Raw genomic sequence first — 19,593 nt, 5'->3', positions numbered from 1 at the left:
CCTAGCCTTTGCAGATCAGATATTGTTAGGCAGACCATAGCCAAGAACTATAACTAACCATATTATTCCTGGGCTGTGGAGAATTGGAAAAGGGCTAATCTTATTTGCCTACTTATAACAGTCCATCGGGTTAAAGCTGGCTCCCAGCAGAGTAATCCCATCAATTGCATTATATCTCTTCTTATTTGCCTTTACCCCTACAACTTATTCTCCTACATGTCCTTCAATGTCCCTTTTTAATTCCATTTAGCCATGAAGGAGCAATTTAACACCACCAGTACATTCCAACGTCCAAGGTCAGGATCAGACCTGTGTTCTTGGAACTGTGAGGCAGCAGCACCATCTGCTACACCACCTTACTGCCCACCAGTTCCCTTTTCCTGCCCATTATCCTAATTCATCATGTCAGATTTATTTACTGTCACTGACAAGTGTCGTGAAAAACGTGGCTTTGTAGCAATTTTGTGAAATTAGCAGCACTTGTCAGAAATCCATTACAATTAGGAATGTGGTGTATACCAATACTGTGCAAAAGTCTTAGGTACATGTAAGTTCTGTAAAGCAAAGATGCTTTCAAAATAAGTTTCGAAACATCAAAAAAATTACTATAAAGAGCAATAAATCAAGTCAGTATTTGTTGTGACAACCCTTTTCCTTTAAAACTGCATCAACTGGCTAACACGAGGGGCATAGTTTTAAGGTGCTTGGAAATAGGTACCGAGGGGATGTCAGGGGTAAGTTTTTCACACAGAGAGTGGTGGGTGCATGGAATGCAGTGCCGGCGGCGGTGGTGGAAGTGGATACAATAGGGTCTTTTAAGAGCTTACATGGAGCTTAGAAAAATAAAGGGCTCTGCGCTAGGGAAATTCTAGGCAGTCTCCAGAGTAGGTTACATGGTCGGCACAACATTGTGGGCCGAAGGGCCTGTAATGTGCTGTAAATTTCTATGTTCTATGTTCAACTCTCTAAGATACAATGCCATGCAGTTTGATAAGAAAATTGGCTGGCAGAATTTGCCACAGTTCTTCTGCAGACTTTGGCTGTCTCACTTGCTTCTGTCTCTCCAGGTAATCCCAGACAGCCTTAACGATGTTGAGATCAGGGCTCTGTGAAGGCCATTCCATCTGAAATCATACCAAAAATCTAGGGTGCCTAAGACTTTTGCACAGTAATGTTCATAAAATCAGTTAGTACTGGTTATACCTTCTCTGGCTCCAATTAATGAACGTATGACTATCGTGAAAAAAGCCTTTTCTTATGGAAACAGAAAGGTTATGTAACAGTGTGGTTATTTAAAAATCCAGCATCTACAGTCCCGTGTGTCCATATTCAAAAGTGTGAATCCTATATCAGAAATAGAAATAACCATCTGTTTAACTGTCCTTTATATAAAAATAATGGCAGATAGCAGGTTAAAACAGTTTAGATACACTTCTAAGTTTCATTCTTCCCTTAATCGTTTTTGCCATTGCTCATTTCTGCGTTTGCCAACATTTTCATTTGGAGAGTAAAGAAATTACTGATGATGTTAATAAGAAAAACTATTACTTCATTGTAAGTACTAATCTTATTTAATTAGTTACATAAATATAAAATTAAATTGAAAAGTGTTTGAGGCATTACATTATGGGCATAAACAGAATGCAAATAAGACAATGTAGAGCTATGTAAAATTCTGCCAGAAGATCGGGGAAATTATTTCAAAGTACTGAACTGAATTTGGGCAAATTATCAAAGTACATGCATTAACGTCTGGGCAGGTTTGAACCCACAGATATTTCAGTGCAATAAATTAGATGGCTTGTGATCTCATTTTGAAAGAGCATTCATGGGTTGGCAATCCTACTTGACAACCATGGAAGTCACTGAACCTTTAAACCAATGCTAAAAAGATTTTCATTTATATTGCACTTTCTTGCATTCTCAGAATACTCCAAAAGCACCTTGCAGCCAAGGTATTTAACAAGTATGTTCAATGTTGTACCTGACAAAAAGCAGAAATCAAAATTGCAAATAGAAAGGATTAGCAAACTGCAAATACGATGATGGCAGGTGTGTCACTGGTGCTACTTGAGGGATAAGTATTAGGCAAAGACCTCCAAGGCTGATTAATATTACAAGTAACATATAAATTGCATAGAGTACGTACACAATTAGAGATCTGCCCACAGATTACACGTGCTGCTGCAAGTACAAAAGCACAGAAATATCATTGTGCTTCAGGTAATAATCGTGCTATGTGAAAAACCACAAAATGACGGTGATGTTAATTCATACTGCGGTCAATATTAGAATTCCTGCTGTTATGTTTACTAATGAACAACTTCTATACATCTTTTCCCACACAAGGAGTTCAAGTACCATACAATTAAGAAACAATTTGAGAAAGCAAATAGTGAAAGGTTGTTTCCACTACTTTACAGATTGGACCAGACTCATCAATTAGCTTGAAGGAAAATGGAGAGAAAACTCCATCTATCCTTCTCTCCCTAAATGACACATACAGGATAAGTAGATCATAATATTTAAAAGGTTTCCAATTAATTTTCAACAAGGAAGTATCTGGGAATCCTTGTTGACACATATTATGGGCCTTCCTTGACGTGACTTCTACAGTTCATGTATCTCTACACACTCTCTCCCTCAACACAGAGCTTTAATAAATCGGTTGGTAACTGTGCAAATTTCTTCAGCAAATCTCAAAATTTCAGATTTCAGTGGGATAAGAGGTGGGGCATATTGGGAATTGCATTGCACTGGATCAGAATAATTAAAGTTGATCTTGGAGATTATTTGTATCAAATTACTATTTGAGGATTGAATACAGTTTTATATCTAGTACTAGAAATAGTGAAGCAGAAATTTTATCTGAAGGTGGGTAAGTGTGAGGATGAAGGATTATAGTGGTCCATCTGGTGACTAAATCAGCAGATTCAGACCTGGTCAAGGTTCCATGCTTTGGACCTTCCTTAACTTGGTAGGCGGTTACCTGACCTTTACATGGTGCACAGCCGCTTTCGGAGTAAACTTTTGACAATGGGAACAGTTTTGAATAAGGATGCTTGTTTACTTCACAATACCTCTGCAAAGTACCTTAGAAAACTTTAACATTTTTAAATACGCAATATCAAATGGTGCAGCAAAAAGTAGTTTTGAAATTACAAATTCAGAAATGTTTTCATTCCTTCAATTAAATTAAACTGCCGATATTTTTTAAAAATCTGGCTCAAAGTCATGCAAGTGTTTAGCAGAAAACAGGTTTGTATTAGGAGTTCTTCATTTGCACTGTTAGGTGGTCGAAGAGAGAAGGACGAGTGATGTCCTTATAGAGCTTTATAAAATCATGAAGGGCACAGATAGCGTTGACACTCGCAGTCCACTTCCCAGGGAATTCTAAAACTAGAGGGCGTTAATATGAAAGGGGAGAACTTTAAAAGGGACTCAAGCTGTAAGATAATCACATAATGTAGGTAAAGTGGATTCCGGTTAATTGGGCCATCAGTTAATCAGACCAGCCACTTAATTGGGACAGGAGACTGTTTCTGAACAGTTTCTAATCAGTGTCAGATATGTGTACTTGTGTGGCCGTTAGTATACCATGCTTATTGCGAACAGTTTTTAAATAGAGTCAGTTGTGTGTGTTTACGTTCAAAAAGTAGTAATTTTTGTCACTGATAGTTGGTGAAAATAAGCAAAAAGACTTTCAGAGCCCTTTTGCTCACTGCGGTTTCAGCATTCAGGTTTGGAAATGCCAGAAACGGCCAGAAATGGTTTCACTACTTCAACAAGTTAAGATGCAGAATTTGAAGGTATCGACAATCATTTTGAATGTTACGTTGAAAATGAAGATTTGCAGGATGCAATTGTCAAAAAGATTGTATGAAGACAGTCCACATCTACACTAAGTGCCTGCACTGATTTCTGTTCATTTACAGTCAATCAAAAAACAATTAATTCCTCTGTCACTAACTATTAGGAACTAATACAGAGTTTTATAGTACTGTAGTACTATTGGTAGTGTTCTCACTTGTTCTGTGTTTTAATTAAATACATAGTTTGTCAGTCAGTTAAATGGTAGTTTGTCTTTTGTTGTACCTTTTTAAGTATTTCCAAGAAACTTTAGCTAATTGAAGCAGCCGCTTAATTGGTCCAAAACGCACTGGCCCTATAGCCCAATTAACCTGAATCCACTATATATAGAACAAACTGCCAGAGATAGTGGTAGAGATGGATAACAATTACAACATTTATAAGGACATTTGAATACAAGTACATGTATATTAAAGACTTAGAACAGGGGTTCCTAGCCTGAGATCCACAGATCCCTTGCTTAATGGGACTGGTCCATGGCATAAAAATGGTTGGGAACCCGATTTAGAAGGATTTGGGCCAAATGCAGACAAATGGGACAAGATCAAATAGGCTTGGTGGTCAGCATGGATAAGTTCTTACTAAGTGCCTGTTCCAATACGGTTTAACACAATGTCAACAGCGGTATATCTGTGAAAATACAACTTTGTTTCAATTATGTCCTCTGTAGTCCCCAAGAACCTGTTTGAGCTGGGGCTGGGTGCAAAATTGGGACCATGTAAGTACAACTCCCCAAGAACCTGTTTGAGCTGGGGCTGGGACTGGGACCGGATTAGTAGGTGAAATGTGTTTTTGTTGGTCTTCATTACAGATTCCTAACATTGACATCAGTCTGCAACCATGGAGTTGGATCAGTGACCATCAGCAGGTCCAGTGTCAACGAGGAAAACGTACAGCTACTGAGAACCCCACAAGCACTACTTTGTGTGCACCTTCCAGAGAGCAAAAAACACCAAGGGAAGCTGCAGACTGCCTTCTAAATAGAAGCTTACAACAAACGTGGAAGGCATGGCTGAATGTGCTTTCAGTACTTACATGAAATTTGGTAACTAATTATTCTCAGCTCCTTTCATCCAACTTTATGGGTTTTGAGCGACATCACACCAATCCCCAAATAGGCAATGGCTCCAGCTATCTGTGGCACTGAAATGATGCCGTTGAAAGAGTGGGAGTAGAAGCACTGTGTTGATCCAATAAGGGTGATAAAAACAAATAGAAATAGAAATGATAACTGACCCATAAGCTTAACAGTAATGAGTACAGCTATTAGGGACATAATGAAAATATTCCATTCCACAGCACAGCCAACCACCTACGCTGAATACATTATGGCACTTCAAAGGCTTTTCAGTTTATTCTGTACTCCACCTACGTACACCTTTCAAAACAAAATTGTCAAGGAGGTGTTAGTGCTGATGAACATTGTCCTGTCTCTGAGACCCTATGTAACATTTTGCACACCCACGTCCAGTTAGGCAGTAAGTGAAGGCTCCTCTATTCTGCTTATAACTTAAGAAGTTACCGGGTAAGTGCACTGGTGAGATATCTTCAACTTTGCATGCCCAACTCTCGCAATGAGATCAGCAGCAATTCTAAGACAGTTTCAGTGGGGGGCTGCACCCTTGAAATCTGGGTGGCAGGGGACAGTGTGAGTGACTTCCTCTGGGAGATTCCAAGCCCAAGGTAATAATGAACTTTCATTCCAGTTACAAACCAACACAATCACAAAAACCTTAGAAGGTGGAAATGCCTACACCATGGTAACACCCCGACCCACAAATATTAAATTAAATTATAGCTAAATAGATTGCTGTTGAAATGATGCAAATTATTTGTGACATTAAAAAGGTAGAAGATGGTTATAGCCCTGAAAAATCATTTGTCATGCCTCAGTATTTTTTAGATCAGTCTGTGTTGCTTCCACGCAATGTTTTAAAATAACATTCAAGTATTTGACAACTATTTCTCTCTCATCAATAGACACCTCCTGAAGGCTGTTTATATTCTGAACAGCCTCCTGCAATATCCTGACCCGATCCTGTGGGTTGGACTGAGTCATTGTTTCATCAGCCTCCTCTCCCGACGTCAGGAAGCGCTGAACAAAAGTTCGGATCAAGCTGCCCTTTGCCGACAGGGCTTCGTGGATGCAAGGAAGGTCTTTGCCAGTGACGAGACGGAGGAGGTGGAGCAGCGTCTGACAGATCTGGGTCCGCAAACTGGCACAGTATTTAAACTCCAGGAAGTCCTCAGTCTCCTCGCTCTTTTCCAGGGCCAGCACCAGTGCGGTCCAGATCTCACAGAACTGGTTACTGTCACCATAGCGTTCGCGGGTATCTGGGACTGAAAGTGCCATGGCCGACTTGATGCGCACTTTGAAGTTCTTGCAGGTTTTTACCACTGATGTCAAAGCACCATATGCTTGTGGTGCCCAAGGAGCAGAGTCTGTAAAAATCAGCGACAGAAAAACAAATGAAAGTATTCCATCACATTATACTTCATTTCAAGCATTAATCACAATCTCAAGTGACACTGAAAACCAGGCCTAATGTATTTTTAATTGAAGAGCTATACAAAGAAACATGCTAAACAAAGCTGCAGCAAAAGTGATTATACACTCAGTGGCCATTTTATTAGGTACACGCTCGTTAATGCTATCATGTGGCAGCAACTCAAGGCTAAAAACATGCAGACATGATCAAAAGGTTCAGTTGCTGTTCAGACCAAACATTAGAATGGGAAGAAATGTGATTGAAGTGATTGTGACTGTTGGTGCCAAATGGGGTGATTTGAGTATCTCAGAAACTACTGATTTCTTGGGATTTTCACACACAAAATCTTAACAGTTTACAGAAAATACTGAACATCCAGTCAGGAGCAATTCTGTGGGCAATAATGCCTTGTTTATGAAAGAGGTCAGAGGCAGATCAAACAGAATCTATGGAAATAGTCGATGTTTCCAGCCAAGACCCTTTTTCATGACTGAGAAGGAAGGGGGAAGATGCCAGAATAAAAAAGGTGGACGGAGGGGAAAGAGGCTAGTTGGAAGCTGATGGGTGAAGCCAGGTGGGTCCAAGAATGTCCAGACTGGTTCAAGCTGACAAGAAGGAGACAGTAGCTCAAATAATCACGCATTACAAAAGTGAATGCAGAAGAGCAACTCTGAATGCACAACAGGTCAAACCTCGAAGTGGGTGGGCTACAGCAGCAGAAAACCATGAACATACACGCAGTGGCCACTGTATTAGGTAAAGGAGGTAAATAATAAACTAGCCACAGAGTATATATCCACTTCTCCATATTCAAGGGATTCCTGGTTCCAGTCACCTACCTGAAATAAACAGCACTAAGTGGAGGAACATAAAGCAAAGGTCCAGCAAACCATCTAAAAGCCTTAGATTTTTATTAAGCAACCTTTGATACTAAGATAGCCCTGCTCCTTATTCATATTCCACTGGCTATTTTAGCTGAAGAAACGGGGAAGGAGAATTCTATGAGCAATATACTGTAGTAGGTGAGTTTCAGCTGGAATCCCATTGAAAGATCCAATAACCACAGCTTGTCTTGCCACGGGCCAAAGCCTACATTATACTTATAAATAAATGTACTTTAGAAGGAAAAGATTTTTTAAGAACACCACTAGATGGAGCAGGTCAATGCAATACACTCCAAACATCTTTCAAACCTCTCCAAACAACCAAATTCATTCAAGTGAATCAAAATCAAGTGACTGTTATGCAACACCTTTGATGCAAAAGATCCTGTAGCATAATTTTGAAGAAAAGCAGGGGGTTTGTTAAAGATGTTCTGGCCAATATTTATCTCTCAATCAACGTAATTGAAACAGATTAACTGATCAATATTGCACTGCCATTTGTGAGAGGTTCAATGCGAAAATTGGCTCCTGCATTGTCTACAATTGACTAGCCCAGCCTTCAAAAGTACTTCATTGGCTATAAAGCAATTCAGGATGTCATATAAGGGATGTAGAAGGTATTAAAACACTCAAGCCTTTCTGGCACTGCAAACAGAAAACACATACACAGCTGCCTCTCTTCATACTGTGAATTCAAGACCACTATATGGAAAAGATCACTTGGATTCCCAGTCAATTGTTATGAGGCTGGATGCAATTTCTGACAGGATGGTGCAAGCAGACAATTATAAATTTATAAAAAGAAAACTTGTGCAAATTCTTAAAAGGTTAAAAAATGTACAATTTATTCATAAATGAGACTAGTCACATCTCTTTTTCAAAATAGTTTGCACACTCACAATGGGCTGAATAGCTTCATTCTGTGCTATATGAAGCTATTTATTATGCGACAATACCATTTGCACCACAGGGCACCATTGACATTTACTCTTCCTGCAAGTAGCAAACCAAAGACTGACAGGGAAGCCCACTGAAAATCACATCAAACACTTCACAGCTATAAAGTTTTAGAAGAGGTGGAGAGCTCCAAAGGTCAGCAAATGAAATACATACCGAGTGGAATAGCTGGGTTTTTGAACATATTTCCCAGTGCATAGCATGCATTCCATCGCACCTTCATGGTTGCCTCACTCTGAACAGTGCGGATTAAGGCTTGAATTGATTCTTCGATGCCTGGCTTGAACTGGGCCTTGGAAATGTGATGGGGTTGCAGGAAGTGCAGCAGGTTTCCCAGAGCCCTCACTGCATTGCTCTTTACCTGATCATAAAAACAGAATGATGTTCAGTATGAAGGAAGATCCGATTTTTCTTTAAACATTTCAAAATTCTCAATGTCATTTCACATACATTGCACTTCAGTAATAATCTGAATACAAGAGATTCTGTGGGTGCTGGAAATCCAGAGTAACACACACAAAATGCTGGAGGAACTCAGTAGGTTAGGCAGCATCTATGGAGAGGGATAAGCAGACATTTTGGGCTGAAACTCTTCATCTGGGAATCAACTTTAGCTTTATTTCATCTTTCCATAAATAGTTTCAGTTTTCATAAAATATGAATATATAGCAGGGCTATGAGGATAAGAAAAATTTGGAAGGAACAATCTGCTAGAGTAAATTATGGTACTCAAGTACCACAATTTCAACATCTTAAAGTCATTTGAACAGGTACATGTTGGGAAAGGTTTAAAAGGATATGGGACAAACACAGGCAAATGGGACTAGATCAGTTAGGTGAGCTTGTCAGCATAGATGAGATGGGCTGAAGGGCCTATTTTCTGTGTAGTATAGTTCTAAGACAACCAGCATTACCAAATCAAATCAAAACCAGGCATGGAGCAATACAGTACTTCCAGTCTTGTGCTTATGCTTAAAGAAGAGAGATCCTGAGCAAAATGATTCATAGAGAAAATACATGGATAGAAAGCTTCAAGTTCAGTTTATTGTCATTCAACTGTACACATGTATACTGCCATGTATAACGTTCCTCCAGACCAAGGTGCACAAGACAGCATATAGCTCACACATATAATACATAAATTAATATTACCATAAATTAACAAATAATAAGATGCATATATGATACACGTTAAAAAGTAAACAGTATAACGCTCCTGGCAGTTCATGTGATGAGACCTGGGTGGTGACAGAGAGTTCAGTAGTCTTACGGCCTCGGGAAAGAAGTTGTTTCCCACCCTAACAGTTCTTGTCCTAATGCTATGGAACTACCTGCCTGATGGTAGGGTGTCAAAGAGATTGCTGGACTGATGGGAGGGATCATTGTCAACACTAAGGTCCCTGCGTAAGCAGTGGTCCTGAGAAATATCTCTAATGGGTGGAAGAGAGACCCCAATGATCTTTTCAGCAGTCCTCGCAATCCGCGGTCAGATACCTTGCAATTCCAGAATCAGTGATGCAGCTAGGCATGACACTCTCAATCATGCTCTTGTAAAAATGGGTTAAAATGGTGGGGGTGGATGAGGGTGACCTCAATGTCCTCAGAAACTAGACACACTGCTGTGCTTTCTTGACCAAGAGATGATGTTTGGGGACCAGGTGAGATTGTCCACATAGTGGACAATCGCAGACAAATGGGACCAGCTCAGATCGACATCTTGGTTAACATGGACAAAATGGGTAGAAGGGCCTGTTTTCATGCTGTATAACACTATGACTCTACTTTGATTATATTACAATGGATTTTTTTTTTACTCATGCTCTAATACTTTGATAATTGATGCTTCCTGACCTGCTGAATGCTTCCAGTATTTTCTGTTTCATTTCCAATTTCCAGTGTTTGCAGATTTTCAATTTTCACTTACTATGATAAATCTTGTTTCTGAAAAGGCACTAAATCCCTTTAAGGATGCACTCTGTAATGATCTATCTGTTCAGACAGATTAGCCAGGATATCTAGTAAATATGTAACATGCTCCACGATTTGGAGCTAAAATGGGAAATTATATAACAGTTTCAGATTATTTTGCATCAGTAACAATAAGAATGACATCAATTGTTTAATCTCTGAGTACACTGATAAATCAATGTTAATAGACCACTGGCAGATTGCCCGTGGCATTGATCATTGTCAGCTGGTGGCTGTACAATTTCATAATAACAGAGATGCTTTTAAGACTGCAAAATGCGAAGTGAAAATTACAGTAAATGCATACCATACACAAGATTACTACTGAGAGAGTCATACAGACAGACAAAAAGCAAACACCACTGGAATAAAATGTTACTGTGAACCTTGTCTTTATCATGGGATGCATGAGTTGCCGATTTCAACATCTTAAGAAGCAGAACATCTGAGAGTTCCTCTTGAAAATCTAGACCCATGGACTCCCTGAGAAAGAACAAAATGACATAAGGAAATAAACCTGGGGACATTACCCAGAAAAACATTCACAAGATAAAGTCTTATGGAAGCTATACGACCCATGAACTACTTGGTTTTCCATTTGTACTTTAATTTTTCTTTAGGCAAGCAAACATCTTCATTATACAAACGTTTGTATATCATTGGCAGAATCATAGAATACAGCACAGAAACAGGCCCTTTGGCCCACTGACAAACAAACGCCCATCTACACTTATCGGGTTTCAATCTTTGCGCTTGGGACTTAACTAAATGTAATTTTGAGGACTTGAGAAAATCCACAAGCAAGGTAATGACAGGCCACTAGACCGTAAGACATCAGGACAGAATTAGGCCTTCCGCCCATTGAATCTGCTCCGTTATTCGATGATGGCTGATTTATTATCCCTCTCAACCCCATTCTCCTCTCCTCACCCATAACCTTTGAAGCCCTTATTAATAAAGAACCTACCAACCTCTACTTTAAATATATCCAATAACTTTGCCTCAAAAGCCATCTTGTAGCAATGAATTCTGCATATCTGGCTAAAGAAATTCTTCCTCAGCTGGATCACAGACTCTTCACATCCACTCTATCTAGACCTCCCAGGGCCTGTTATTAAAATTAAAAGATGTTGCCCTCCCATCTCCGGTTCTCCATTCTCATTTGAAATCGGTGCTCATTATTGACAATAAATGGCAGGGTGACATGTAATTTATTCCATGAATAAATATATAAAAATAGTCACAATGGATCCTCCACTGTTCACCTGCTGGTATGAGTGTAGAACATCTAACATTCTTGGCGGGTGAACAGCAGACATTCCAGTGCAATTATTTTTATTTATTCATTCATTAAACCTCACACTTACTGACTATCATTAATTGCCACTGAACGGTTGAGGCAGTTAAAAATTAAACATGTTGGCAGTCTGAATTTGTGATACGTCTTCCATTCAACTTCCCTTCTTGAGCATGTGACCTAGCTTCCACCTTCATGCATTGCTCAGCAAACTCACAATACAGGGCATTGCTGGTGCACACCCACTTCAGTAGCATGGTAACAATTGCCAGCCTCGCACAATGACAGCAAACCGCATTCTGGCAGGGCTCAATTTCCATCTATCATTAATTCACGCAAGCTTTGGACATTGAAGGAATGCATGTAGGGGAAACAATGGATACATACATGTTGGCGATCAAGGTGTCAGTGAGATTAGCCAGCGACCAGGCTGCCTTAGTACGAACATTTAAGGACTTGTCATCCAAGGATGTCAAAATGGCATTTGCAGTGTCAGCAACAAACATCACGTCCTGTTTCATGAAGAAAGTTAAAATTTAGTTTTGATAATGAAAATAAGGTATTAGTTTCTTTCACTCACACCTTTAATGAACTGAACTTAAAGAATGAAAGTCAATCCACAGCTGATGGGTCATATTGTGTCCAATCAGTTGCATTTATCCCCACAATTTTCCAATAGCTCTGTTTAACATTTATGACTCTAGGAATAAATCAGCTTAAGGATCTGGAGTTTTTAATCCAGATATTCCGTAAAGTAGAGCAGAGCATAGGTGGTGACTAACGTCTCAAGATTTAGAAACCTTGGTATAATGTAAAAGGGCCAATGCTAAGTACAATCAGACCTTCAGCTCAGTCCATCAGTGCTACGTGGATAGGTGGAATGAGAAGCTTGATGTGTCGGCAGACCTTCATCTCAGCTCTGATATCCACATCTCAATGCAGAGGAACAGAGGTCTTGAGGCCAGCTGAGCCATGAAGATGTTACCCAGCCAAAGGGAATTCTATTCAGTCCAAAGGTGCCTTGTCAGCATTAGCATGGTGCAGCATAGGGAAGCTCCAGATATTCTGCTCTACTTTCAAAACACAGTGATGACCTTTTAGCTTTCAACGGCATTGAACAGAACACTCCTGTTCCAGAGTGCTGCTTGCAGGATCATGCTGTGTGCAAATTCACTGCCACATTTACTACAGTACAAGAAGATTAAATTACATTAGGTGTGAAGGGTTTTGTGACAACTTAAACTGCAAACAATAGAGTATAACTAGAATCCTTTTTGCTCCATTAACTCACATCCATTATGACATGGGTTGTGTTATTAACAATGCATTAGAAACAAGAAAGATAGGAAATGGTATTTGTATTTTCACAGGGTGAGTTTTTGGTCTTTATTATATCTATTCTAAAGCGTAGTAGCGTATGTATCATACAGCAACACAGTTTATTACTCACTGTATAAAAATTCACAGAAAGGTCAAAGAGAAATGTGCCACAAGGAATTTGCATTGAAACACATCATTATGCAATATTTAGAGCTGATTATCCTCAGTTATCCTCAGACTAGCAGTTATTTTATGCAGAATTCTTATCACATTCCTACACCTCTTCTTTTAACTTGATGTGCACTGTAATTTTTTCATTTTCAGTCTCTGACCCAGATTCTGGGCGTTTCCCTTCCCCTTTCCCAGTAGGAAAGGGTACTGTTAGGATGAACTAGGCTACTATTAGGATGAATTGGGTGTTACACTAGCATAGCAGTTAGCATGACGCTATATAACTCCGACATCCTCTGTAAGAATGTTAGTATGTTCTTCCCATGTGTACAAGGGCTTCCTCTGGGTGCTCTGGCTCCCTCCCACCAGTTGTAAGATGTACCAGTTGGTAAGTTAAATGGTCATTGTAAATTGTCCTGTGATTAGGCTACGGTTAAATCAGTGGGTTGCTGGGGCATGTGGCTCAGTGGGCCTGTAGGGCCTGTTCCACACTGTATCTCAAAATAAATATGTTAATTAGTCAATAAATTACCTTTATTTACAACATCTACAGCTTTACTTCTCATGTCTCATGGATTCACATGAAATATCAACTATCAGGAAATATACTTGTTTCCACAGCAATCAGTGCTCTTAATCACCCAGCGTACCACCCTGCAACATGCTGAAGAAAGAGGAACACTCAACAATTAATGAACATTCTCAATTCTACAGGATTAGCTGTACAACAGAGGTGATTCACTGACCTGTCGGAGCGAGGGGAAGAGGATGTAAACACCCAATGCTCGCACAGCAGCCGCCTTGACCAAGGGATGTTCACTGTGATTCAGTCCAAGCAGCAGAGTGATGCATAAGATCTGCTTTTCATTCTAACAAAACAATTTAATTAGAGAAAAAGTTGAAACTTGGAGTTTAGCAATATGCTCCATTATGTAAACCTACTCGTTTGGAAGTCCAACAACAATCAGTAGTCACCAGGATTAATTTTCTCACGTTTCAACTTTATAACATTTTTCCCTTGAAGATACTGGACCATGAATCACAGAGTCATAGTATACTGACAAGTAGGCACCCTACCTTATTAACTCTTCCCCCAGTAGCTGGTCCACAGCCTTCTACACCTAAGCAATTCAAGTGCTCATTCAAACATTTCTTATACGCTGTCAGTGAGTCCATTTCAACCACTCTATCAAGCAGCACATTTCAGGTACCTGCCACTCTCTGAGTGAAGAACATCTATCTTGCATTCAATTTAAATCTCTTCCCCCTTATCTTAGACCTGTGCCCTCTACCTTTATCTACCTCTGACTTGGGGAAAGGTTTCCTGCAATCTACCCCATCTACACCCTTATAATTTTAATTACCTGAATGATGTCCAGTCCTAACCTTCTCTGCTCCAGAGAGATCTGATCTACCCTCTCCAGTCTCTACTCATAACTGAACTGTTCCATTCCAGGAAACATCCTGGTGAATTTTCAAAGTTCGAAGTATATTTATTAACTAAGAACATATGTCGCCAACTAAAACTGGAGATCTATTTTCTTGCGAGTATTCACAGTAAATACAAGAAACATAATAGTAAGACTGCCCCCAATAGGACAGACAACCAATGTGCTAAAGACAACTGACTGTGCAAATACAAAAAGGGAAAAAGAAATACTAATAAAAATAATAAATAAATAAGCAATAAATTTGAGAACCTGAGATGACAAGTCCTTGAAAGTGAGTTCATAGGCTGTGGGAACAGTTCAGTGTTGGGGTGAATGAAGTTATCCCCTCTGGTTCAAAAGCCTGATGGTTGAGAATTAAAACTATTCCTGAACCTGGTTGTGTGCTCTTGAGACTGCTGCTGGGCTTTTTTTCTGCTGCCTTTCCTGAAAAGGGAGGCCAAGTCTGTTTTCCTCCAGTTATTTGGTATCGCATCCACATTTAGCGAAGATTTAAGAGATTCCAGCAATCTCTTCCCTTGCCTCTTGTAGCAGCCTGGGATAAATTCCATCCATTGCTGAAAATGTATCCACCTGCTAAGGAAAAGAAAACCTCCTCTTTGACCCCCTTCCCTTGTCAACTCAGTCTCAACCTTTCCAAACCTCACTAGCATGTCCTATGCTTTGGTAGAGTAGCTACTGAACTCCTTGTTAAATGGTCATCCTACAGCAGGGTATCTCAACGAAAGGCAAAGAAGTGAAGGAAACCTGCACTTCCCTGTAAAAGTCACTAAAGAACAACCAGGAATACACATTCCATAATTCCTCTTATTAGTCCACAGGTATATTGGCCAGCTTCACTGTTTTTAACACTGCATTGCAAATTTGGACAGCAAAACAGACAGAAATAAAATTGCTAAATCCATGAAATTTGCTGTAAAGGTACTGTAAGTGCAATACTAATTATGTATTCACTTCGGTTTACTGCCAAAGTGGCCTTGTTGTTTTCCCTGTATGGAATTTGCTGATCTTGGGGTTATCTAAGGATGTAATCATAATCCCTCCTTTTCCTTTACCCTACAAGTCTCTCTCTCCTACATTGCAGACAGGATAGTGACTTAATGGCTAACATCCTTCCCTCAAGCAACAACATCAAAAGAAAACAGTTCATTCGTTTCTTTTTCTTTGTGGCGTTGTTTCCAGTGTACAATAGCAAGTGTGTTAATCTATTTAACAATCATCATGAAACCAAATAACATTTTGAAGAATCTGTCAACACATTAAAATAAAACAAACAGAATGTTAAGAAGGAAGCACAGCAAAACTTTACCACAGAATAAAAGAATGCCAAAATACGGCAAGGTTTATCAACCATTCTTACAGGCAGACTGCTAAAAGCTTCTGGTAAAATTGAGGAAATTGCATCACAGGTGCTGGTCTGAAGTGTGGAATGCTCATCATTTTGTAACGCCCTTGGCAAAGGACCACTCAACATCCTGGACCAAAAGGTCACGACCTGCAATAAGAGAAATTATCTTAACATGGGTGACTAAATAGAGCCAGCAAGGAAGGGAAGTCTACAGATTCACCGTAGCATTTGCTGTACAGGAGGCTTGGAATTTCATAGACCCCCTGGGAGAGAAGCGAGTCCCATTGGGGTGGATGCTAGAAGATGTAATATTAGGAAAGAAGCATTCAGATTTCTGAACAGTTAACATCTGTATTAAATAGCAAATTATTGAGGTGAAATGGTGCCTTGTGGCAACAACATTTGAGGAAGGGTAAATTATATTAATCATGACATGAGCTAACTTGTACCTGACAGTAACAGACAACTGAGAGATAAATAACAACGTACCTGGGTGACTGGTACTCTCTGATCATGGGGTGTGGGCGAGTCTGGTTTATGTTGCTGGACAATCCCTGAACCGATCTCCTCCACCAGCTGAAATGATACAAGATATTCTTCAAAAGCAAAAGCAACCAGCGTAATGATACTTTGAAGCTCTTCTTAAAATGCATGTCCTGAGAAAGGCAGGATCAGAGAGAAACTAATGATGTCTAACATTGAAAAACTGATGCATTATGTCCTTTAAATCTGGCCTGTTGATTTTCTTGGCAGTCCAAGAATATTGATTCTCATAGTGGGGTACAATTTCAATGGGCAGTGAACATCAATAGAGAGTGTAGGCAAAATTTGAGAGAGATGACTCTAATGCCAACCTCATCGGAGCACTCACCACAATGATCACAGCGTAGCTTTTGCATGGTAATCAGAAGTAAACTCTTCTGGGTCGATTTCCTCTCTCCTCATTCAGCGCATTAAATCTCAATTATTGTTCAACTCATGACCAGCAGCTGACTTTGGATCTCTCTGCCAGTCCAATTTTAATCAGGTCCTACCGCAAGGTCAAGTTTCAGCCTGTTGATGTTTGAGCCACAATCTCACTGGGTGATGGAAAAGAACTAGGAATCTAAATGGTCATACCATCCATCTGCAAATGATTCTATCTACAACAAACTCCTCCTAGTCTGTATTATCTCACATTACTGCAAGATTACACCAGTGTGTCTCAGCACAAAGAAGTAGCTGATATGGAGTGAAAGGAATATGGGATGAAAGTAGTTTGTTCTCTGTAAGGGTCTGTAAGCAACAGGAGCACTGGAATCCAGGCTAGGTTGGGGGCTTCCTTCCCCCCCCCCCCCGCTACATCGCTGCTGCTCTCCAGTGTTCGTTCCCTGGAAGACAGGCTGGATTGCCTATGGCTGACCCAGCGCGAGACTAGTTGATTTGCCTTCTTCTGCGGCTGAAACAGCACGAGATGAGGGACTGCTGTGTGCTTGTTCTTGTAGAAACATGGCTCCAGGGCAGAATTCCGTGCACCATCAATCTTCAGACCATACCACTCAGGGACTCGTGCTAATATTATTTTTTGTGACTGTATGTGCTATCATAACTGTACTGCACCGCAGGAATGCTGTTTCGTTTAGTTACATACATGTGGATGGGTGAATGACAATTAAACTTGAACATGCAATGTTTAGCTCACGCAATAATTTCCAAGTGAGCAAGAGCATTCCTAAAGGTCTTCAGCAAATATGACACTTCAGCAAAAAAGATACTACTGCCCTCCCATCGTATTGTGTACAAAGCTAGGCAGGGAGCTAAACAACTTCCCAAAAATCACCCAAGAAACTTTCTTCAGGGTTTTTAAGAGAGAAAACTGCAGAAACTTAAGTAAAACACATATTAGATTCAATACAGAATCGCCACACACCTGAATATACCAATACTATCAACTATTTTCACAATCAGCATTAAACAAGAGAATACACATATGCAACATTCTATAGCTATGCCATAGACTAGAGTGAAATCATGGCACAATGACAGCAGAATAGCGATGAACGATAAACATAATACTTCCTTCAAAGTATATCTATTAAATGTTCACCAGTATTAACTCACGGATATTGCTGTTTTAAGAGCAATTAAAGAGTGGATGAAGATGAATGTGATTCGACTGTGTTTTCTCCAAGTTGAAATCCAAATTAACCCGCGCAGGAAATAATGTAAAAAAAACACCTATGAATAAGAAATGATGTCTGTACAAAACGAACTGCATACAAAATGAACAGCACCTCTAGAGGCAGAACTAAGATGTCTGGTGTTTGAAAAACAAAAGGGTGTGAGACAGCTGGTCCATCAATACACGATTCTAATGCCTGGTATCAATAAGAAATTGGTGCTAAGTTCACATGGGGTTTTCCCTGTGAAAACTCAGTGAAAAGCAAAGGGTGATCTTGCAAACATTCTTCTTTTTTAGTTGTTTTGAGTTACAGCAAAAATTGCAGAGATTTGCTCAAAAATTCTATGCATTCGATTCACTAGCCTTATCACCGCATCAAAAGATAGCCAAATAGGGGACTTCCGGTAGCGCTCATGGAGTGAAGTCGCGTTCTTGACTCGCTCCATTACTCTGAGCTTTTCTTCTTATGATCAGCTATATTTTAATTAACCATTAAGGCATCGACTTTTACAATACTTTGAAACAAATTGGGCTCTTCGATAATTGGATGTTTTTAAGGTCTGCTATGTCTAAGAATGGAAAAAACGGGAAGGACGGCAAACCTCCGGGTAGACCAAAAGGTACCGATTTCCCTCCGACTGAACCACCGGTGACTTTGAAAGCTATATCGGAACTAATTCAAAGGGAAATTTCAACCTCTATTACAGAGCTGATTCGTGAGGAAATTTCAATTAATTTCCAGAAAATTGCCGATTCAATCGAGAAGATACAAATATCTATTACAAAACATCAGTCGGCTATATCTGATCTTCAAAAATCCACGCAACAAAGTGAGCTCAAGATGGAGAAAATCGAAGAAACAATTAATGTAATGAAGAAGAAACTCGACTTTCTGACCTTTAAAAACTCTGACTTAGAATCCAGAATGCGACGGCAGAATCTTCGAATGATTGGGGTGCATGAAGCTGTTGAATCTGATAACCCTATGAAGTATTTTTCTCAACTTTTAAAAGATGCATTTCCTACTGTATTTCCTGACCAACCACCGTTATTGGATCGTGTTCACAGAGTTCCATCATACTCGCTTAGGTCAGATAAACCTCGACATGTCATTTTACGTTTTCATTACTTTCAAGACAAGGAGAAACTGTTTCGTTTCGTTCGATCTAAAGGTTACAATGATTTTCTGGATCTTAAGTTCCGATTCGTGGAGGATTTCAGTAAACCAATTTGGAATCAACGGGTCGTTACAGATCTGTGATGTCGGAACTCTACAAGATGGATTTAAAATCAGTGCTGCTTTACCCTGCAGGTCTAAGGATTCGTACGTCGGATGGAGCCCTCCGTTTTTTTGAATCTCCTTCGGATGCCCAGAGCTATCTGGATCAATTTTCACCTTCAACATCTTAATCGTAATTTTTAACTATCTCCGTTGATCGGAGAGTTGTGAATTTGTCAGTCTTAATTTTTTTTTGCCTTATATGGGCAGAAAAGTATATTTTTGATTATTTAATATGGTTGCTAAACTTTCTTTCTAACTGCGTCATTCCTTTCTTTTTCCCAGGGGATTCTGGGTGGTTATTTCCTCACCGTCATTTTACGTATTTCCTTTGTGGCCTTAAATTTTGTAGTTTTTAAATCTACTTTGTTTTGTAGGTTTTTATAACTAGTTTATGTTAA

The 19,593-nt window shown here is 39.7% G+C and overlaps 1 protein-coding gene across 2 annotated transcripts in view; it reads right to left on the bottom strand.

Moving 5' to 3' along the window:
* Positions 1-1,406: 1,406 nt before the first annotated feature.
* heatr6 (HEAT repeat containing 6) overlaps positions 1,407-19,593 on the bottom strand; it is a 76,825-nt gene continuing 58,638 nt past the window's right edge. For both annotated transcript variants that reach the window (XM_063031951.1, XM_063031950.1), the window contains 7 exons: positions 16,242-16,328; positions 15,765-15,899; positions 13,703-13,825; positions 11,853-11,977; positions 10,555-10,651; positions 8,357-8,561; positions 1,407-6,312 (listed from right to left, as the gene is read on the bottom strand). In XM_063031951.1, the coding sequence (XP_062888021.1) occupies positions 5,753-6,312; positions 8,357-8,561; positions 10,555-10,651; positions 11,853-11,977; positions 13,703-13,825; positions 15,765-15,899; positions 16,242-16,328 (1,332 nt within the window). In that variant the 3' untranslated portion in view covers positions 1,407-5,752. The remainder of the gene's footprint in view (positions 6,313-8,356; positions 8,562-10,554; positions 10,652-11,852; positions 11,978-13,702; positions 13,826-15,764; positions 15,900-16,241; positions 16,329-19,593) is intronic.

The sequence above is a fragment of the Mobula hypostoma genome, chromosome 23, assembly GCF_963921235.1.
Source record: "Mobula hypostoma chromosome 23, sMobHyp1.1, whole genome shotgun sequence".
In the NCBI taxonomy this organism is placed as follows: Eukaryota; Metazoa; Chordata; class Chondrichthyes; order Myliobatiformes; family Myliobatidae; genus Mobula; species Mobula hypostoma.
The sequence above is the reverse complement of the archived record's forward strand: the minus strand, read 5'-3'. Positions and strand labels throughout refer to the sequence as shown.